Below are 24381 nucleotides of genomic sequence, written 5' to 3' on the forward strand. Positions count from 1 at the left end.
TATAATTAAAATATATTTTTAGAATTTTTTTTTTGTCACCCAGCAAAAATTCTTTAAAATATACATTGAGCACAATTTAAAAAGGTCAATCAGTTGAATTAATAGTTTAAGTTTAAAGAAGCGTACTAAGGTACTTAAAAGCAAATGCTTATTGTTAATATGCATCATTTTAATAAAGATTAATATACTTCATCAAAACATTAAGTAACAAGCAACACAGTTATTACAAATTATTGTCTTCACATGAATTTTCATAAATATTTGTGTCATCAATATAAACAATATTTTTTCGGAAGTTTTAATTTTCATCAAAATTATAACTGTTTATTTAGTTTAGAGGATGCCAGCGAGATATGAGTATTTAAAAGTTGTAAATTGTTTATACATCTTAAAAAACTAACTCGCTTTAAAATAAAAATATAATAAAACGTCTATGAGATTCCCTAGATAATGTTCTTTACTTTAAATTTTATAATAGGTCATTTCACTCGTAATTTGAGAAATTAATATGGTGATCGTAAAATAATTTTTGTGAACGTAAAATTTGCTATGTCGAGCGTGGGTTAGAGAGAGATAACAAATACTACGCTGTCATCCTCTTAAGTAGCAAAATTTAAAAATTCCGATTATAAACTACTCATATTAATATTATTTCATGTCTTAACGAAGTATTCCCTTGAAATTAATTTTAAAAACTATCAAGTCTTGAAAGTTGTAGTTGTATATTGGTTCATAATATACTTTCGATTTATAGCAAATAACGTTAGAAACCCCATAGTAATATTATAACTGTTATAATAGGGTTTAGGTTAAAAATCGTCAATAATTAATTTGTAAATTTTAAGAAAAAAGTGCATATTTCATTGATTATCACATTTGCATATTAAATATTTTTCTAAAAAATTGATTAATTAAACTAAGTATTTCAAATAATAATGAATATAAAACTTAATATTATTTAACATTGGTATTTGTCATCGTAGTAGTTAAATATTAATTTAACAACTGCACCAATATGCTAAAATACTATTTTATCGTAAATCTATTTATTGTTTATTCATTACTTTATTAGCATTTAACACGGATTAAGATATATTTTAGACCGTGGTATACAGTAAGTTGTAGTTCATGGTGATTGATATTCAACAGTATTTTTTATGTTAATGAAATGTCAACTAATTTTCCACTATATTTTAACGGCATTGATGTTTTTTTTTTATCTCCTATAACTCCTGAACTCTACTTACAACCATTATATTTTTTTTAAACAGTCCCTATTCGTATATGTAACTGTATTATTTTTAGTAAGTATGTAGCATGTAGGTACATAATATTGTAATTTGTAGTTTTAAATATAAAATTAGATTTTCCACAAAAATTAATGTGACTAACATAAATATTGACTCAGGGAAGTCCTCGAAATTCCAAGCCGCCAATTAAATGTAGTAGTGTATTAGGCGAAATAATATATTAAGGACAATATTTGCGTGCATATTAATTTGGATTTCATAGTATAGATTAAGGGGTCATAGGAAAGTCATTTTTTTTAAAATTACATATACATGATGTCCCAAGTGATGAGTCATATTATATTTACATTACGTTTACACAGCACTGTATTAATGAATTACACTTGATATTGGATAAGCCACATTTGACAACATTGCAGGGTTATTATTGATTAAACATTACCTTATTTTAACCAGAAATAAACGTCCACAATACTGATTTATAAGTTTATGGTAAAATATATATATTATAAAGAAAAGTATTAAGTTATATATATATAACTATATTTATCCTAAAGTAAAAAAATCTTAATGTTAATAAAGCATAGGTATTCATAAAGAGCCACAAGTTGCTGACCACTAGTATCTATTAAACAATATAATTCAAATTGTAGTGGTTTAGTTAGGGATATAAATAAGATCAAAACCCTGAGTTTACTCCTTTGATCATCTTAATCACAGATGTCACATTCGTTTATGTTGAATTAACAATCAACATTATCATTTATTGGTTGACTCAAATAGTGATTTTTTAGCATTTTTGTGTGAAGGGAAAGTATTACAGTACTCTATGGAGCTTTAATGTCGAGTACCATTATCACAACTGTTGGTAATTCCTAGCAATTAAAGTTGCTGGAATCAATGAGTTTTTATTGTTTGGTGCTATTTTTGATTTATTTACCAAAGTGTTGTAGTATTCAATATTGAAATATCTGTAATAGTTATGTTATGAACAGTACACAACTAGTATTAATAAGCAAATCGATACATCTTATTAAATATTCTTAAAATAAATATTTCATTTCGAGTGAGACATCCATATTTTCAACAATATTTTAATATGCATAAGTAAAAACTTGAAAAAAAAAAAATTAGATGTAGTTTATCAGTCAAACTTCAGTTTAAAATTTTGAAAATAAAAGATAAATTATAAATACATGTACAAATATGACTTAGAACTGTTATCGCCAATATCCAATATACCCTCAATGTATTTTTGACTGAACCATCATAATTTTTTCTAATTGTTTGAATATGTTATGTAGATAATAATAGTATATTTTTACAACATTTTTTTTCATTAGAATTCTTTTATTCTAAAAGTCTCAAACTTGCATTTTAAAGAGTTTTTAGGATTTTACTGATTTTTGCAATTTTTTAAAAATCTACATCAGGGAAAATTGCTACCTAACGAAAACCTGTTCATAACTACAAATTTTTTTCACAACCAATAAACTATGTCATGGTAAAATTATAGTATATAGCTTCTTCATGCTGCATTGAATCTAAAATGAAAATTAATATACCAATTAATGATGTGTATTAAAAATTGGAACAATAGAATCTAATTTAATTTTACTACTTCCACAGGACCACAGTAGAAATAATTAATTATTTGTACATTGTTATTGATATAATATTTGATAATAAACTTTTATAATCATTCTAAAATTTGTTCAAGCAAAATATCAGTAAAACTTATTTGAAAGGTAATTTTAAAATTAAAATTGATATATAATACATGTATATACATAAAGGAACATTAAACTGTCACATAATAAAATTGATACTTTTCAGTAATATTGTGCAGCCATGTCTTCTGCATCAATACCGAGCATAGCAAGTTCATCTCCATCAGATTCATTGCCATTTGATTTCTTAATATTTTCTTCTTTAGGTCCCTGAATAATTGGGGCTTCTAATTTATCATCATCATCTTCATCATACTCATCTTTAGTAGGTTCTTCTTCTTTACTCATAATTTTTTTCATGTGCCTACGTTTTCGTTGAGATGGAGCATTTTTCTTTTTCTTTCTTTCAGGCGAAACATTTAAATTATTTGTTACACCATATGACATGTTATAATGTTGATGAATCAAGGGATTATGAACTTGAGGATTAATCGGTGTATTAATAGAAGGTACTACTGAAGAAGTTTCATCGCAAGGAAAAATCATATTCAATGCAGTACTTAAATCTTGAGGTAATGTATTTGTAGTATGTGGTTGACTATACATCTGATGTATTTGATTTCCTGGTTGTTGTGAACGGTTAAATTGTGTTTCAATTGAATCAGTTTCTGAGCTTACAATTGTATCATTATTTTCATTATCATCATCAATATCCATGTCAACAGGTAATATATGTTTTTCAATCTGAAATCATTTTTTTTTATACTTTAAAATACAATCTAAAAATTGTAACATTATATATTTTAATAAAAAATGTTCCACTTGTTTTACTTATGATACAGAAGACTGTATACTGCCAAAAATAACATAAAATATAAGTTTTAATTAAGAGGTGCTATAATAGTATGCAGTATTGTACTTTATCTAGGCAATCTATTCAATGTCTACTTGTTTACTTGCCAATACTAAAATATGAAAGTCTAAATCACTCAAGTTGAAATATTAAAATAATGGCTAAGCATTGTTTCAACAATAGGATAAAAATATTTGATTCCTATTATTCACTGCAAATTTGCAATAGGATTTTTAAAATATTCAGATAAGGGTAACTTACACTGCTTACAGAATACTAATTTATATTTGTGATCATTACTTAGCCTTAAACTGTCAATATCTATACATTATTCCAGCAATCACAAGAATGGGGTTTGGTGTCAAAACATGTATTCTGTAAATAATTATTGTAATGAGTCGTAGATTGCAACTGATTTTAATCTAATATTATTGAAAAGTTTCAAAAAAAAGATTATCGCTTCAAAAAATTCTAGCTAACTCATACTTATATTTGTACTATCATGTTAAAATTTTTAACTGTTTAACCGCATACTGTATTAGCACTAATAACTATGACATTTTTAATTATATATTATTTTTAAACACTATATATAAATTAGTTATAATCTTTAATTTAAAATTTAAACTAAACTCTGAACAGATGTAATAAATTAAAAAATTTGCCAAAAATGACTGATAAGTGACACATTAAGAATAGTAAAAACACAATTACTTCACAAACAATTAACCATCAGTTACAATGTATACATTTTTGATATTATTATTTGAATATTTGTTATATGGTTTAATTCAAGTCATGTAGTTCTGATTAAATCATTCAAGATTATGTAAATAATTATAGTTAGTGTACAAAAATTAATTCAACACAAAATTTTTTTAGTGACAGTTAAATCAAAAACATTTTTTTTTAACTTTTACAAATATGTGTTAAATAAACAATCAAATAATTCTTGAAATATACTAATTTAGAAAATGGAAGGACAACAATTTAATAGTTTTCCATTTGTAAATTCTAGCTTTAAATATTATTACTATTGTCTTTTTCAAATAAATTATAATAATATTTAAATAATCAATAAGTGAAAAAAATACTTAATTTTTATCTAAAATAAAATAATATCTAATGGAGAAAGTTACTTAAAAACATTCTTAATATGATTTTTTTTTAAATCAAATATTTTGTTACTTTACCTTTTTTTCATTTGCTGCAGTAATCATTTTTTCTATTAACATTTTTTGTATTGCAACAGATTCCATCAAATGTTCTTTAGGTTCATCATTAGTACTCTCAACAGTAAAATTGGGTATATTTTTAGTAGATGAACTTGTTTTTTTAGTAGTTGGTTTTGCAAATGGCATTTTCCCAATAAAGGGTAATTTTATTCTGCTAGTACGATGAGATAAATTAAAACTTTCATCTTTTTTTTCATACACAATTGGTGGCTTTGGTTCTTCAAGTCTTTGCTTTTTTACTGGATGCGCAGTAGATGAGCCAGATCTATGGGAATCATCAATTTCATCAGTTTTAGTTTTATGTAATCTGTCTTTAGATTTCTGAACAGATTCTTTTAAAGTAATCATACTTTTTTCTACAGGTAAATCAACTGGTTTCATCCAATCTGATAAAGATACATTATTTGTATCATTAATTTCTTTGTCAGGACTTAACTGACTTTTTAAATCTGTAGGTTTTCGACTTAGTTCTTTTTTATATTTATCTCGATCTCTTTCCCTATCTCTATCTCTATCTCTTTCACGTAGTTTTTCTTTATCCCTGTCTTTTCTAGGCTCTTTCTCAAAAAAAGACTTTTCAACTTTGGGTTCAGGAATGTTTTCTTTAGATTTATCTTCTTTAACTGCATCATGCTTAATTGTGCTGGCTTGTGATAAGGACTTTTCAAATGCACGAGTTCTTTTTGTAAGCCAATCAATTTCCCAATTTGGTTCCTTTGCAATAAGTTCCTAACAATAAAATAATATAATAATTTTTTTAGTTCAAAGATTTAATAAATTGTATTATTTTTAATGAATGCTCTAATCAAAACCTAAACTATAAAAAAATAGCCCATATTTTTACTATTATATATTAAATTAAAATAATAAGCTCAATACTTAATATTTATAAGATTTAAGTTTTTATATAAAAAGAAATGATATAATGAATTTAATTCTAATATTATAATATATAAGCATAGGCAAAACTAGACAATTTCATTAGACTGGATAATTTCTAATGGTCAAATAAATACTACAGGCGGATTTAATACTGTTCACCACGAGAATAAAAATTGATCCAAAAATAAAACTGACTGCTAATAAAGGTTTTGTTATAATTATCAAAAAAGGAATTGTTAACTTTTAACTTATTTCTTAGAGCAGAATATTTATTAGTTTGCTCCCCCCCCCCCAACCAAATGAGTGAATAATCTATTTAGAAATTTAAAAAAATTATAGTATTGAGTTAATTAGTTTTACACAATATAAATATATTTATACGAGATTGATTAATTCAAGTGGCTAAGGTTATAATTCTGCCTAAGATTATAATTTATAAACAGATAAACATAAATACTTAATATATTATTAATTATTATCAAAATAGATACCGCATATAAATCATTATGTTGTTTAGATTTAAAATGTGCTGAAGCACAATGAAGATCTCCAATCCAAGTGTCACAAAGTTTGCAATACCAAGCTTTAGTTCCAATAAAAAATTCCAAACCTACAAAGTATTTAAAATAGACTTTTCATATTAATAATTCTAATTTTTTTTAAACATGAATATTCATAATAAATTTTTATAATACAACTTAATACTTAAATTTGTTCCATATCATTGGAATTAAGTATGACAAATACTTAATTAACATCATCAAATTCATATGAATAAATTATTATTTTTGGTATTAATAAATAAATTAAATAAAAATAAAAGTTTTTCACTTTAAAATGTTAAATGTAATAATATTCAAAGTGACCTTATATGTTTTTTAGTTTAAAAACTATGGGTACATTATTTTATTCATATTACTATGTAATTATTAACTTAGAACAGTCATAAAATACCTACCTTTGATAGGTACTCGTTTTGTAGGTAATTCAGGATTTTTCTCAGGTTGAGTAGGTCCGGTTTGTGTATCATGCCAAGGTAATTCAACAACATTTAATTCCTATTAACAAGAGATATTCATACATTTTAATATTTTACTTGAAAAATATTATTTATCTTATTTAAAAAGATGTACAAACTTCTAAAGTTTTATTATGGGATTCACTGTGTAAATGTGTTAAATATTCTTTTGCAGTTTTTGGAAAAATATTACATGGCTGACACCAGTGAATACACGAATCACAATAAACATGATTGAATTGAGGTAATTTCTCAGTACGTTTTTTTTTTTTACTAGTATCAATTAATTCTTTAGATTTATATGATTTTTTAGAATCAGTATCTTCTTCTTCTGAAACATGTACTTTAGAAGATTTTTTTGATTTAATGGACTTATTACGTTTCTTTTTTATTTCCATGGAAGACGAAGAAGAACTGCGACGGTGATTTTTGTGAATCTTTGAAACTTCATCTTGTTGCAAAGTTTCTGTAGGGATTTTCACATATTCAGATTCTGTTGTCTAAATTAAAATAGGTCAATTAAATATCAAATTAAGCAATATACTGTATTTATAGTAATTACTAATTTTTTTGGTTCAACTTTTTTAGTTTCTTTAAATGAGTCTCTTGGAATCATTGTATTTAATACTTCAAGAATATTATTTACACCTTTAATTTTTCCATTTACATCATCCTAAAATAAATTAAATTATATATTATTTTGTTGTTTAGCAGTCAGTGCTTTAAAAATAATGTTTAATATAATATTATACACTCTAAAATATACTATTTAAGTTAATAATTAAATAATACCTGTGCTTTTCTATTCTTTTTTAATTCACTATTATGACGACCATCTGTATTATCCAATTTAAATGTGTCATACTGTATTTGTAGCGTTTCAAGTTCTTTTTTTAAACTAAAAAGTTTAGTTGTATATGTTTCACGCTGCATTTCAAAAATGCTATCCTGAGAATTTTTAGTTTGCGTATCTGGTACTATAGCCAAAATAATCAGTAAAGAATATTATTATATAGATCCTAAAAATTAATTTTATTCTTTTTTGTACTATTATTTATTACTGTTTAATAAAATAAATAATTGTACTATATTTTGTATAATACATAATAGTACTTGTTATTCATCAATAAAAATACCTATAACTTTTAATAGTATTATAAATAAAAATAAAAAAATACATAATATAAAACAATAACTTAATAAAAATATTAAAACTAAAAAAATACAGAAAGAAATTATTTATAAATGACATAATAAAAAAATGTTTGACTTAATAATATAGTGGATAAAGAGTTATAATAAAATAATAGATGACTATTAGTTTTATTAAAAACATAAATATACCTGGTGTAATTGGTGTAATACTTGGAGGGGGTTTAGTTATATCTACATGTTTCAGATCTATATTATATAATCCTTGATTGGTAGATTGATAACCCTATAAATATAATCACATTATTCATAGTTTATTAAAAAGATGTTTGGCGATCACTTACTTCAACTGATTCCAGATTAGTATGTACTGGATTATAAGAAGCAGTTTTTTGATCATATTGTTGAAATTGTTGGAACGGTGTTCCATATTGCTGGTAACCTGGTTGGTACCATTGAGCATTTTGAACCTAGATTTTGAGAAATTTAAATATATTAGATAGTAGAATAATCAGAAAAATTTAAAGATAATAAACTTTAAAAAAGTTCTGGATACTTAAGTTTGTAGTCAATAACAATTTTAGAATGTCTCTTCTACTATCTGATAACTTTGAGATTAATAATAAATACTGTTTAACATATTAATTGAACTCCAAATCTGAATATTATTATTGTTAATAAAAATATTTAATCAACAATTTTTGGGAATTTTTTTTTTTTCAAACTATTGCTATGACTCTTACGATTTTCAAACATAGATTTTCTGATTGGTTTCTTATAGTATAAAATAGGTACCACCTAAATATATTATCCAAAATTCTGGAGTAAATTATTAGGATAATTATTCATCAAGTGTGATATAAATACATAATATTTTGACTTTCATCAAAATTGCATATATTTAATAAAATTGTATTATTTATGGTACTTACAGGAACTGGTTGTCGTTGTTGGTAAGCTGTGAATTGTGCTGGTTGCGATTGAGGATAATTCGTTGTTGAATATGTAGTAGCAGAATTTTGTATTCCTGGCCATTGTGAATTATACACTGGCAAATTGTTGGGTGTAGTAGGTATTGAAGGAGGCGGTGGTTCCTTTAAAACAGTATTTGGTCCTCTGGAGGATGAAGGTGGAGCTTGAGAATACCGATTTCCTAATTTATTAGATTGTTCTATATTTAACGACGGGGTATCACTTTTGTCAGAGTTAGTTAATGATATAGACCTAGCTCTTTTTGTAACTTTTTTTTCTGGCTCAGAATCAGATGAACTTAATTCTTGTACATACATGGTTGAAGAATCTTTATTTATTGACTTGTTCGAGTACAAATCATTTGAAGAACGATCTTTTTTAGTTTCAGGTGGAGAATTTATCCAGTAGTCATCATCTTTAGATGAATAATCTTTTCTACCAGGTGTTTTTGGTACCTTAGGAATTGATTTCTCTCGAATAGGAGAATCTTCCCAACTATTAGAATATAGATTTTTTGTTGAAGTCTTGGAAGTTTGAGATTTTACCCAGTGCTCATCTTTATCATTATTAGAAATATCTAATCGACCAGGAGTTTTAGATCCCTTAGATGAATATTCTGGCCTACAAGACTTTTTTGTATCTTTTGTATCTTTAATATCATTTTTATCAGTTTCAATCCAATAGTCATCATCACTTTTTTCTGTATATTCCACTCTGCCTGGTGTCTTGGAACCTTTTGAGGCTTTTAACTTTTCAACAAAATCATCAGAATTATTTTCATCATCAGAATTACTCTTTATTATCTGAGTTTTTTCTATGGACTGATCTCGTGTGTTAGGTGACCTAGGCCGTCGTGATGGAGATCTTCTCTTGGGCGATCTATGTTTTGGAGAAGCATAGCGCCTAGATCTACTAGGAGAATTTGAATGAGATCGAGATCGTGATTTAGAACGATATCTACTTGGCGAACGACGTCTATCAGGAGAACGTGAATAACGTCTATGTCTAGAAGGAGAATTATACGGTCTTACACGGTAATGACTTTGTGGTGAGTGGTGTCTACCACGATCACTTCTATCCCAATAATTGTTTTGGTATGGTCGTCTATAACCTCTATGAGGGTGTCCAGTTGCACGTCTATAGTACTTTGTATCATTATAATAACCTTTTTTATCTGAATACCGTTCGTCATTCTTTTCACCAGGATCTTCATCTTTATCCCATTTACTTCTGCTGATTGGTGAAGCATCATCTCCATCATGTTTTTCTTTTGAGGTATCTTTGTCAGTGCCTGATTGAGAATCCCATGATCTTTCACGTGAATCACTTCGATCATTATCATTGTATGAAGATTCATACTTGTCTCTAGAACTAGATGGTCTTGATCTATTTCCCATTGGACGTCGAGTTCCTTTTCTATTTGGAGTTCTACCTCGATAAAAACCTCTTATAAATGGACGTCCACCTCTAGTTCTTCTCATACCTCTTCCACCCCTTTCCATTTTTGAAAATTATATAAATCGCCCTAAAATATGTTTTAGGATTAGTAAATATGTAAAAATAAGTTTTGTTCCTTAACCTGATGTGATTAATTTTTTAAAACTTTAATGATTTAAATCTGGTTACTTCAATATTTAAATTAATATTAAATAATTGAAAAGATTGCACTATTTCTTATGTTAATTGATAGATATCAATGAAAAATAGGTAATTTTGCTATTGTGTATAGTACTATAGTAGTATACTCATAAACTATGTAAATAACTATAATTTTGTTTTTTGAAACTAAAAAAATCTCAAGAATGTAGTACAAAGGAGAATATAATAATTATATTCTTTTTTTAAAGTAACAATACTTTTTAGTAGAGTAAATAATATATTAATATATCAAAACACAGTGTAAAGCTTCTTTGACACAATGATTTTATTTATCTGTAGACAGTGTTTGGAGTAGTTTGAACAATGTACATAAATGGGGATTTAAAACTAATACACTGTGAAACTATATACTAAAAACAAAATTAAGTTTGAATTTTATTGATACTTGTTGGTTATAACCTAGCCACCAGTCCATATAAAATGTACCACCCAGTTCAAGTAACTTTGCGCCAGCAGTTTTTTATAAAAAAAACGTCAATATTCATAATCATCAATACCTCTGCATTTCTATATTTTACATATATGTTAATCTAGTAAATTATATATTTAAAGAAAAATGGTAAATACTTAATATATTTGAAATTGTATTTTGCTAAGTTATGTTTTTGGCTTGTCACAATATTGTATGTAATTGTAATTTGAAGTTCATACATATCTTACAAAAAATATTGTTAAAAATTAATTTTAATGAGTTGTTTTTTGCAGTATTTAATATTTTATAATATTATACTTTTACAATAAAAATTATTGTTTGAACAAATAAAATATATAATATTTAAAATTCTTTAGACATCTGTCTTATATTTTTACATGTTACTATAAAATAATAGTTGATAACTATGTTATTATTAATTGCAAATAATGTATTATAATTATAATTATTTACCATTATTTAAGTTTTTTAACACTGTATACAAAATATCATAATACAACAGACAATCACCTAAGGAAGGGCGATAACAAACAAGTTTTGTTAAAAATTGTTTGTTTAAAGTAGATAAAACATAGGTTAAACACAAGATGATAAAAAAATGTATAATGTGCATAGTTCTCAGGTATAAAAACAAAATAATCCTTATTATACCAGTCATAGATAAATAAAACCAGTATGCGATCAGTTTTTAGGTACAAATTATATGCAATGATTGGATACAGTATCTAGCTATAGACAATAATATTAAGAATAGCTTTAGCTACAGGTCTAGACTGTGGTCAGTATCTAAACATAGTATTTACAGCACCTAGAGTGAAACTGTATCCTTAGGCATTAATTTCCCTATGCTTGTGTCAGACACAAAAGTCATATTATTGTGTTGTAATACTGTTCAATAAAAAAATTACCATTATGAAGTATTTATATATTATTCTTATATATTTACATAATATATAGTTAACTTATTACCTACTGTCAAATTAATTTATAGTAATTGGAATTTATTTCAGTAATTATTATTAATATTCACTCGTTATAATTTAGTAACATTAAAATCTTACCTGTAACTTATGCACCCATAACTCACAATATATATTTTAATATAATTATAAACGAGTATAAAGATAACAATATAGATAAACTGAAGACAAATTTACAGCACTACAATAAGATTCAGTGTAAATGTTAAGATTCAAGTTTTACTACCAACGAAATAATTAGTTACAGAATACATAAAATACTACGTAAGTACTTTATAAAATATACGAATTGTAAATAAAAATCGGAAAATAATGGACAAAATTGTAGTTAGCTAAACAACTAAGTACTAATGCCAGTAAATACGGCACAGCAGACGCAAAAGTATACGTGCAATACAACATACGCGTATAAACAGTAAACACTATGAACTATAATAACATTAATAATAAATAATAATTAATAAGCGTAGCGTATTGACAATTTGTCATTTTTATAATACTAGAAATAATATAAAATGGTATAAACTAAGGATATCAGAACATTCAGAACCTAAAGGTAGACGTAAATTTAAGGTTATTATTGACGGTACCAAAATTTAAAATAATATACAAATCGACTACCTACCTCAAATCGTGGTATAATGTGGTTTATAACAGATGCGTGAACGTATCGATACTTGGTTCTGTAATTATTCTGCGATCTTTCGATTATTCTTCATAATACAAATTTAAATGAAATACTATAATAATTACCATTTAGTATACACAAAACTTATCGATAGATTAGTTACTAGAGTAGTAGTACTATCACAGAATAGAATAAGTGGTAATAATAAGTAATAAGTGTTAAAGTATAACAATTCTGAATTCACATACATGAGTTCCTTTTTTTTTTATCCTTTCTTATTTAATGAGTTTAGTTAACAATAATCGATAGTTGCGTAGTTGCTGATAAGAACAACCCTAAGTAGGGTATTGTGATGTCATATTATACATAATAATATACCTATACCACAGTCTATAAACCAAAACCATCCAACATTTTTATTTTATTCCAATTCATTTTTCAATAATATACATGATATGTGAAAGGTTTTTTTCTGAATTCATTCACCTGTAAATGTTAATTTGTATTTTATTGTTTGTAAAATCTTTAAGCTACAAATGTGTAATTACCCGTATGTCATAATAATTACTCTCTAATAGTTGGGTGTACTTTTAGATGTGGCGACTTTGGTGTAAAATATTCGAGTAAGGTAAACCTACTTCACATTTCATATTAGAAACATTTTATTTTAATCAATAATATTCTTTTCGTTATTCCATTGCCCATTAGGATATGTATTTTTAATTTTTCTAATTAAATGTTTAAATACCTTCAATTGGTTACTTTTTTTACTACTTTTACCCAACAAATAATTTCCTTCAATGGTATTTATAGTTTACCTGGTAGTTAACAATGTTGTAAATATGACCATTAAAAAAAATTAAACTTTTATGATGATTATTGCTTTATCTCCCATAGTAAAATTATATAAATTATATAAATGTGATCATGTCGTATAAATTAGTTTGTAATTTTTATGATTTATGATTTAATTCATTGAATGTACATTTAAAAACTGATATTAACAAATACTTAATGTTAGGTAACTAAATGTATTGCTATATAACTATATAAGTATTAATTTATTATTGACTATAAAATAATAAACATTGTATTTTTTTAGAATGGATATATAAATGCAAAGAACGTGAAACAGTTTATAAATACGAAATATTGTTGACAAAGATTATTTATATTTTCTAATTAAAAGTTAACAATAATAAGGTAATTGATTTGTAAATAAGTATTAAGTAATAATCATAAATAGATATATTAAACAAAAATGTTTAGTTTGTAATTTTAAGTATTAACTATACAAGCTATGTTTGGTTAATAATATTTATTCTTCGATCTATAGTATAAAGATATCTTTAATTTTAAAAGCTGGATAACTTGGTCCTATACTACTATCCATGTTTTTGATGCATTGTTCATTACTTCTGTAAAAATGTAAAATGCTAAACATTTTATACATTATTTAGCGAAAATTGATAAAAATATAAAGGTCTTTTGGGTTTTAAAAATAAGTTGTCATATGGTATCTGGCTTCTTTTTTTTTAATATTCGTGATTGCTTATACCTCTTTGGCATTGGCGTAACTAAGGAGCCTTAGCTCTCCTTACCTTATTTAGAATATTGGTTTCTACAGTCCAATCTCAATTTTTAAAATGTCTGAATATTTTACCAAAGATTTATTTGACAATTTTCCATTTAGAATAGAACTATTTATTGGTTTTAATTTTGTATACTGGTATTGGTAGTAAGCTGTTTTATTTGAAGCTATACCACTCTAAAGAAGCTGTTGTACTTGCTTTCATGCATTCACTGCTGATTATAATTATTTATAGGCACTTGTCCCTGTTATGGAAAAAATAGGTTATAAAAAAAAAAATTTTTGAAAATTTAAATATTGATATACAATTTGCACATACATACCTATGAAGTATTACTTTTAAGTGATGCTGACCAAAAACTATTATTTAAATTCTATCACTGATCAATTTATTAACCTATAGTTCATTGAATTCCAAAGTACATGGTGTCAATTACCATTATTCAGCATGTATAATTAATGTTAAATGACGGTTAGCCGTTACAAATGTGTAAAGTATTTGTTTTCTGTAATAAATATACCTAACTGTTGAGCATTTTTTCTATAGTCAAATTATCAGGCATTATCATATTTTACAATATATTACAAGAATTTATTTTCAGTTACCATGACTGTGATGTCACAAGAAGAAATGATGGTTGGTATAAAGACTGTTGCTCAAGGATTGGAAGCCTTGAAAAACGAGTTAATGGCATCTAATAACCCTTCTGGTCAAAATACAATGCAACCAGAAGAAAAACAGTCAATGCTTCAAAAAACTTTAGATATGACAGAATTAGGTCTTGGAGAAGCTCAGGTTAGAAGTTTTATTTTTTTTTATCATAAACTTAAAAGTACCTACATTGCTTCCCAATCTTAATACCTTAAAATACCTTTTATAATAAACTGTATAAATTATATTTATTTTTTAAGTAAAAATTAAAAATAATAATAGTAGAACGTAGAAGAAATTGAAGCCTCTGATTCTTCGCATAACCTTATTTAAAAATTGAATTTTTTTAATTAATTTTAATATAAAATAACTTTTTATCCATAATCTCTTATTATTATTATTATCAAAAACCGATGCCCAATTCTTCTATTTATAAATATAATTATTGAAACTAAATTAAGTAATGAAGATATAAAATAACATAACTATTACTGACTACTGTTGTAGCAGTATTAAATAATAATTATTAATTTTACTATAATTAAACACTTTTTAAACAAATAGACTATATTTTATTTTTGTATAACAACGCTCATAAGTTATAGCCTTATTTAAAATTGTACATAATATTATTACTTTTTTTTAGTATCATTATATATATTGTTTATAGTGTTGCATCAATTCTGTTTTTTGTTTATCAAAAATAATTTTGTTAAAAAATTTAATTAAGTATAACAAAATAAATATCTGATTAGGTTATGTTAGCTTTGGCTTCCCATCTTCAAAATGTTGAAGCAGAAAAACAAAAATTACGAACCCAGGTTCGTAGACTTTGTCAAGAAAATGCATGGTTAAGAGATGAATTAGCTAACACACAACAAAAATTACAAGCTTCTGAACAGGCTGTTGCATTATTAGATGAACAAAATAAACATTTAGAGTTTATGGCATCTATCAGTAAATTTGATGCTGATAAGGTATTAATTATTTCGTATAAATCACATTTTAGATTTTAGACTATTGAATGTATTTATGAGTTATTTTCAGACCGAAGATCAGACTGAAAACAAACTAGAAAAGTCTAAAAATGATGATCCAGTTGTTGATTTATTCCCTGATGATGAAAACGAAGAAAGAAATAGTAAGTTGTATGAAATAGTAAAGTTTCTTAGTATAATTTATAATACATTTATTACTGTACAACTTAAAACTGATTCAGAAAAATTCTTAGCAGTTTTTATGTTGTAATAATTATTTTTAATTGTATTAGCATTATCACCAACACCACCATCACAGTTTGCCCAACAAGTGAATGCTGGAGCTGGTTATGAGATTCCAGCACGTTTAAGGACATTACATAATTTAGTAATTCAGTATGCGTCACAAGGAAGATATGAAGTTGCTGTCCCATTATGTAAGCAAGCTTTGGAGGATTTAGAAAAAACATCAGGCCACGATCACCCTGATGTAGCTACTATGTTGAATATTTTAGCTCTTGTTTATAGGTAATTTTAATGTCTCAATTTTTTATTTTGAAAATACAATTTAATATTTTATCTTTAACACAATGTTATATATTACATATGAATTTTTAATTTTTAGAGATCAAAACAAGTATAAAGATGCTGCTAATTTACTGAATGATGCCTTGGCAATACGTGAAAAGACTCTTGGAGAAAATCATCCTGCAGTAATATTATATATATAATTTTATAGTATTATACTTTAATATATTATATGTATTAATATCTTAGGTTGCAGCAACATTAAACAATTTAGCAGTACTTTATGGGAAACGAGGTAAATATAAAGACGCTGAACCATTGTGTAAAAGAGCTTTGGAAATCAGAGAAGCAGTCCTAGGTAAAGGACATCCAGATGTAGCTAAACAATTGAACAACTTAGCACTGCTTTGTCAAAACCAGGTAATTTATCTTGTATTAATTTTATAGTAGTTTTATACATTTCAATATTAATATTTTAAAGATAAACCACTTACTAAATTAGTATTTACCAGACTTTTGGTTGAGATTTATTATCTAAACATCCATGTTATTTTTTAGACTTCTCCATAAAATTCTGCATAATTCCTTGTACTTTCTTAGAATTCATTGTTTGTAACTCCAAATATTTTATGCCTTATGCGTTCAATTTAGTTTAATGTATTTTTAAGTATTTATGTTAGCTATTGACACTATTTTAATGATTTGTGCATCTAGATTTTGTTAAGAGGGGGGGGGGGTTTGTTAACTATCAGTGTTTTTATGCAGACTTAAATTATATGAGGACAATGTCAATAGGAAGTATGATAAAGGAAATTCTTTGCAAATTTTGGATTATGCTATTAGTTTTATGGTGGGTCCCAAAAAAACTGCTATACACAAAGGGTTTTTATATAACAAAAAAAAACTTCAAGTAGTTGGAATGAAATCAGTAGATACACAATTAATAAATTTAAGAATTTTGAACATTATAACAAATGCTTTAGATTTGCTTAAAAGGGACCAGTTTGTGTTAAAGTAATAAAGCCTAAGTTTATAATTGAATTTAAATGTTGTTCATCAATAATAATATGATATATTATCATACATACACAATTTAAATTGTGGATAAGTGTCTAAAATTCTTTGAATAAGTGAGGTAAAATAGTAATCTGACAATAATTTGTGACATTATCAGGATCATCTGGTTTTAGAATAAAGTTTTAAAATAATTTAATCAATTGAATACCTAGATATAAGCCACAGAAGTTCAGCTACAATTTCACAAAGTTTGTATAAAAAATCACCTAGGTACCATTAGGACCAATTGACTAGATATTGAAGTGGGAATAAAGACTGTAAAGAAAATAGTCAATTAAAAAAATCAGTATTTCAAGGGAAATTTAAATGATGTTTTTAGATTAAACTGTGCTTGATGTCAGGGAGAGAATCAAAAATTAATTTTTTGAAAATAGATTTGCAGAAACTAGGTTATAAGCGTTATTAAGAGAAGTGGAAGGAGTGTACAGAAGACTTGTGCACCACTTTTACTATTAACATTTGTCTATTTTGAATAAATATTCTCATTAATTAAAATATTTTGTTTAAAGAAAAATAAGTATCTATTATATTGCTAACTATCTATGAGCTTTTTGCTTTTTGTGCACTCTCAAAAATATTGGTATAGTTGCATTTATGAACTAGGTACACAATTGTCTATTGAAAGATACATTATTTAGTACTGAAGGAGAAAAAATTCTTTCTAATAAAGTTAGGTTAGCTTGTTATTAAATCGCTTATAGTGGATTTTGGCTTATTCAGTATGATACTTAATGTATTCACTTTTTTTATTGATACAAAATTTAATTGAATAATTATAATACTACAAAAGGTTAAGAAAAATTAACAGTTAATTTAACTTACAGGGTAAATATGAAGAAGTAGAACGATATTATCAACGAGCATTGGAAATATACGAAAAGAAGCTAGGACCAGATGATCCTAATGTAGCTAAAACTAAAAATAATTTAGCTTCCTGTTATTTAAAACAAGGAAAATATAAAGAAGCTGAAATACTGTACAAACAGGTGTTAACTAGAGCTCACGAAAGAGAGTTTGGAACAATTGATGGTAAGTTACTTATTTCTAGAGATCTCTAAAAATTTAAATAATTACATTTATCATTAAACCGATATTTTATATTATTTTAATGCTAAAAATGTATGTATCTGTGCTAACAATTAAAAAAAAAACATCATTCAATTTTTAAATGCATGTAAATTATCAACCCTTTAAAGTTTTTAAACAAGAGAGGTAAACGTACTGTTTACATTTTTTTTTATTAGGTGACGAAAAGGAATGGGCATCAATGGCTAATAATAATAATTCCAAAGCATAAAACTTTACTATTAATTGTTAAATTATAAGAATAAGAAAGGTTACAGGGTAGATTACATACATTCCTATAACTACATATGGTTATAAGAACTGATACATATATATATTATAATACAAATACTTTATGGTATAAAATTAAGTAAAAGTAGTTTCCTAAAAGATATATTAGCTGATATTACAATCTTGTTTTTATAATTTTTTTTTTTCGTATTTATATTGATCTGTTTTATTATTGTTTGGCTATAGTATATATTAAATATTCAAATTTTAGTTTGCAATGCATGGTGCTTAAATCATATTTTTAATTGTTCAAATACATTGTATTATTTTATTATATAAATTTATTTTATTTTTTGTTATGACATTGAATCTCTTTACTAATATTATAACCAAAGATATTCAATCTCTTAGGGTATAAGTATTTTTTATTATTTAATATGTTAATTATTTCATTAAAATATAATCAATAGTACTTTATTTCCATTATTATTAATTGTCATAAAATTTCATTTTTTATAAATAATATTCCAATTTTATGTTTTATATATTTTTTCACTATATTTGTAAGAGATTTTATAAAATTAAACTAATGCTAAAAATGTATTTTATGCAGTGATTACTATAAAAAGTTAGAATCTTATTAATTTAAGGCTAAATTATTAGTATAGAATTATTATGACTGACTTTATATTATTTACAGTTAATATTTTTAATATAATCTTATTAATTGATTTTTCTAATACTTTTTGATGATATTAAGACTTTTTATAATGTTAACTTTCATATGCTTTGTTTTATATAACATCATGAGCTCAACACAAACATAAATTTTATTTTTATTTAACTATATGGTACATAAATTACTGAAATAGTTTTAACTGATTTATACAATTCATAGTTTATGGCTATGAAAAAAGTGGTAAATATTTAAATTTCAGATAGGTTCTTTTGATTAATTAATTTTTCCCATTGATAACCATAAAGTTTTCTTTTTTAAAAATATTCCTAATAGTTTTATTAATATTTTTTTATTTTAAAAATATTGAATTCACATTATAATATTTAAAAAATAATATTGGATATCTTCCATCAATCAACAATATATATGTGCATTGTACATACATAAAAATAAAATACTATTGATTAATATCAATATAAAAATATGGCAACATATATTTATAAAAGAAAAGTAATAATTGTTTTGTAAATATGTATAAGATTACTCTATTCATACTATTTATACTTTTAATAAATTGTTAATTAATTACCCATTATCATTATTATTATTATTGAATATTTTGAGTATTTTGGTATCTATTTAAGTTTTATTATACATTTTTAAGTTTGCCTATTAGATTAGTTTGTTTTAAAAATTTATTTTTTATAAATAGATAATAGTCATTCAATTATATTGCATGTTTCTTGCAATTTATTTTTATTATTTGGTATTTAGCTTTTATATTATTTATTTATAAATGTTTTATGACTAAATTTAATTTAAAATTCATTATAAATATGATACAAAATATGGAATTAATCTAATTCGTAATTCAGGTTATCATAATAAAAATTTGTTAAAATTATTCATGGTTTTTTAATTTAAAGTTAACTCTTTTTCGGATGATAACATTTCTTGCATACAATATTTACTATAAGTAGTAATGAGGATGTCGATTTATTTTCTCCCTGACCCATTTTCAACATTTAAACTTAACAAATAAGCATTCAGCAGATCTAATTTTTATGTTGGTTAGTTTTATTATTAGAGTGTATTAACCTATTATCAGACTTAAGGTAATAAAATTATTAAGAATACTTAGATTTTTAAAATGTCCATTGTTTGCTTTAAAATTAAAATGTTAGTAAAAGCTTTTAAGGTGCCTTAGATATTCATACTTTTAAGTTTGACAAGAGATCAATTTACTTTATAATAAAAATTAAAAAATATAAATTAGTTATAAATTTGTGTTGGAACACCATCTTAAAATGTGTAATTTATTTATACAACATAAAATATGTATTACACTACTACATAAAATATATATGATTTATCAAAAGTTTTCATTGACATTATTATTATTTATTATGTTATATTTTCAGTCTTGGGTGTATAAAATATGATTTGTTTTTAATAATTAAATTTATTCTATTTATATAAGACATAATTAAATTATTTATGTCTCTATTTGGTGCATAAACGGCATTTGTTAAAAAAAAATACTTGACATGATTAATTTTTAAATAAAATGTTTCGATTTTATTGCACTAAAATGAACTATAATCTAATCTAATGAAATATATGTTAATGTCATGAACTGGCAAAAATTGCGCTAATAATCTATAATTTTTTTTTTTTTTTTAATATAAAAATATATAACACCAAATTTTAGTTTTGGAATTCTTGATGCATTAAACAAAAAATAACTTGCTTCAGTTTTTAAATTTTTATTCAATAATAAGTAGTTGAACTATAGAATCTGAATTCTGTGTGTAATATTATAATTAAAAAAATAATTCTATGTATAACATCATTATAAATTTCTATGGATTAAAATTAGTAATTTAACTAATAACATTCAGTTAAGATAAATTCATTATGTTAGTTGTTTTTCTTCACAATAAAAATATTTTTAAAATGCCTCAGTAGATATTTTTTTTTTTAAATGGATAAGTAATATAATGTTACAGGCGATAATAAACCAATATGGCAAGTGGCTGAAGAACGTGAAGAAAATAAAAACAAAAGTACAGGTGCAGTACCATATACAGAATATGGTGGTTGGCATAAAGCTGCTAAAGTAGATTCACCAACAGTTACTACCACACTTAAAAATCTAGGAGCATTATATAGAAGACAAGGAAAATATGAAGCTGCAGAAACTCTTGAAGATTGTGCATTACGTTCCAGAAAAGAGGTATACAAGAGAGAAAATTTTCAAGTTTTTAAGTTTAATTAAATTACATGATGTATCACACGATACTAATATGGTGAAGTGTAATTGTTTGTATATGTAAAATTATGGTTTTTTTCCAAGTTGTTATGCTTGATTTATGTTATTTATCTTTTACATACTTCCTAATCATCTTTATGTCGCTTAAGGTTAACAACTTACAAGCATTTCTTAAAAAAATTTAAATTTGTCTTATTATGCTGGCATTTGGCAGTTCCTTTACTTATCATTTGTATTTTATCTATTCTTGTTATTCAATAATATGTTATTGCCAGTTGGACTCGTTAAACCCACTCTTCATCATTACAAAACAGATATTTAAAGAGAAAAAAGTAAAAATAATATAAATTTATTCATAAAAAATAAAAAAAGTTATTTTACAATCAATTTTATAGTAACTGAATAATCTATTGTTTAAATTTAATCATAAATAAACATTGTTAATTTTAGTTTATTATGTATACACTATACATATATATATATATTTATGTACTGTTAATTTGATTTATCTTCATAGGCTTTTGATATAGTAAAACAAGCCAAAGTTGCACAAATTCTTAGTGGATCAACTAGTAGTGTAAATAGTAATGACAGGAGAAATCGATCAAGTCGTTTGATTGGTTCTAGGGAATCACTGGAGTATGATACCAGTTCTACCGGAACAAAATTAGATGAGGTTTGTAATTACAATTTTTTTTTATTGTTTGTATTTAAATTTGCTCTTAATTTGAATAACATTTAATGCATGTCACATATTAACTATGAGAATTATTGCTAATTTTTAATCTTTTTTTGTTCTTTTATATATATTTTATTTCTATGTATTAAGTTTTAAAATAGATTTCTAGCTAGCATTTTATTTCATTAACACATTTTAGAATATATGCTTTTCAATAGTTGTTAATCTTCTATAAACGAATGATACCCTGTAAAGACTTAAGGGTTCTAGAGAATAAATACTGAGTGAGAAGAGAAAAAGTTTAAGAATGTCGGTTATATTTGTTATGACAGAGCGGGGCTGAGTTGGGCAAACAAAGCGGCTTGAAAACAAAACTATTCAGTGCTCTAGGGCTGAACAACTCCTCTTCTACCTGATTAAATGTATCTGGAGAGAAATTATCGAGGCTGTGGCTGTGGGACATTATTTTATACTAATAAAAATACATTTAATTTTATTGTTTATTATTTTATTTATTTATTATTTTTAACATCATATATTTATTATAATTATAATTATTATTTATTATTATTATTATTATTATTATTATTTTTTTTTTTTTTGTAATTGTCTTTGATTTGATACAATTTTGAATTATTATAAATTTTAATTAATTATTACAAGTTGAGTTAATATGGATAATAAATCAAAATTGGTTTAATTTTTTTAGTAAACTATTTAATTTTAATTACTTATTGTAGTATTGAATAATTAAAAATTGTATTTCTTAGTTTTATTATTTTATTATTATTATTTATTTTGTCCTTATTATTTGTATTGATATCTGATTAGGAACACATTAGAAACACAAATTATTGCATATACTTAGTAATAATTAAAAACAACATTTATTTTCAAAAACACACATTCTTACAAAATTTGCACTTTATTTTGCACTTAACAACTATTTCTGGGAATAAATGTTAAACAAATCTTCTTCTGCCTTATAACATAATATATATACATTGTATGTATGTGTGTGTCATATTATTTTAATTTTATTTTTTTGCAATTTTACTTCAGCCTATATTACACATTATTTTAAATAGATAAAATTATAATACATTTGTAACCATAGGATAAAAAAAGTATCTATGTTCAAAAAAATTGTGTTTATTTTTACAGAAATCTGGAACAGATGGTCAACAGAAGTAGAGTTTAAACACATTAAATATTATCTACTCGCTTATCCACAGCATATACTTGCACTGCTTCGGCAATCAAGTTATTCATCTCCTAAATGACAAAAACACGGAATGGTCCATTTTTAAACTATTTTGTATTTATAATTTATATGTGCAATAAAATAAATAATTACACAGCAAAAGTAGGTGGCTATAACATTATAGATAAATATTCTTGACTTGGCTAATTAATTAAAACATATTTATGATTATTCTAAGAAAGTCAACTTAGATTAAAATGTTATGATTAACAAAATTCTTACACTTTCAAAATATATATGACAGATAATGTACACATTTATTATATATATAAGTAATACATTTCCGTTTATACTTAAAATTATTAAAGGTAAAGAATAGAATACACTATAAAAAATAAAATTACTCATAGGTACTGCAGTATTTAAACAGGAAAGTTCATTTAAAATAAGACACTCATAATTACAGAATATTTATTAACTTCTTTTATAAAAATACCTATTGTTTTTTGTTTTGATCAATTCAAATTGAAACATATAATAAAGAACTTTTTTATTCTCTACTCATTGTATAAAATTTTTCTAAACAAAATAATGTATATTATTTTTAATATATAATAATTAAATGTTATAACTTTATAATTAAGTGAGATAAATTATAAAATACTACAAAAAGTATAATTTAATAAATATCTTT

The 24381-nt window shown here is 24.6% G+C and overlaps 2 protein-coding genes across 5 annotated transcripts; one reads left to right on the forward strand and one right to left on the reverse strand.

Annotated features, from left to right (window-relative positions):
• Positions 1-2838: 2838 nt before the first annotated feature.
• On the reverse strand, positions 2839-12848 carry LOC132929046 (E3 ubiquitin-protein ligase RBBP6-like). Of its 2 annotated transcripts, none has more exons than XM_060994087.1 (11): positions 12730-12848; positions 8993-10557; positions 8405-8530; positions 8253-8346; positions 7701-7885; positions 7471-7581; positions 7028-7408; positions 6849-6948; positions 6382-6500; positions 4967-5737; positions 2839-3664 (listed from the first exon to the last, which is right to left on the reverse strand). In XM_060994087.1, the coding sequence occupies exons 2-11, from the start codon at positions 10532-10534 to the stop codon at positions 3083-3085; spliced, it is 4011 nt and encodes a 1336-aa protein (XP_060850070.1). In that variant the 5' UTR covers positions 10535-10557; positions 12730-12848; the 3' UTR covers positions 2839-3082. The 2 variants fall into 2 exon arrangements, with proteins under 2 accessions (XP_060850070.1, XP_060850069.1); XM_060994086.1 differs by lacking the exon at positions 12730-12848 and adding an exon at positions 12186-12658.
• A 276-nt stretch (positions 12849-13124) lies between these two features.
• On the forward strand, positions 13125-23878 carry LOC132929049 (kinesin light chain). Of its 3 annotated transcripts, none has more exons than XM_060994094.1 (12): positions 13125-13360; positions 13835-13935; positions 14926-15119; positions 15731-15952; positions 16023-16116; positions 16246-16480; positions 16578-16665; positions 16730-16900; positions 18382-18586; positions 21542-21768; positions 22322-22480; positions 23648-23878. In XM_060994094.1, the coding sequence occupies exons 3-12, from the start codon at positions 14931-14933 to the stop codon at positions 23675-23677; spliced, it is 1620 nt and encodes a 539-aa protein (XP_060850077.1). In that variant the 5' UTR covers positions 13125-13360; positions 13835-13935; positions 14926-14930; the 3' UTR covers positions 23678-23878. The 3 variants fall into 3 exon arrangements, with proteins under 3 accessions (XP_060850077.1, XP_060850074.1, XP_060850075.1); XM_060994091.1 differs by lacking the exon at positions 23648-23878 and adding an exon at positions 22816-23252; XM_060994092.1 differs by lacking the exon at positions 23648-23878 and adding an exon at positions 22816-23252 and having other exon boundaries at positions 13125-13355.
• Positions 23879-24381: the final 503 nt, after the last annotated feature.

This window comes from Rhopalosiphum padi, chromosome 4 (assembly GCF_020882245.1).
Source record: "Rhopalosiphum padi isolate XX-2018 chromosome 4, ASM2088224v1, whole genome shotgun sequence".
Lineage (NCBI taxonomy): Eukaryota > Metazoa > Arthropoda > Insecta > Hemiptera > Aphididae > Rhopalosiphum > Rhopalosiphum padi.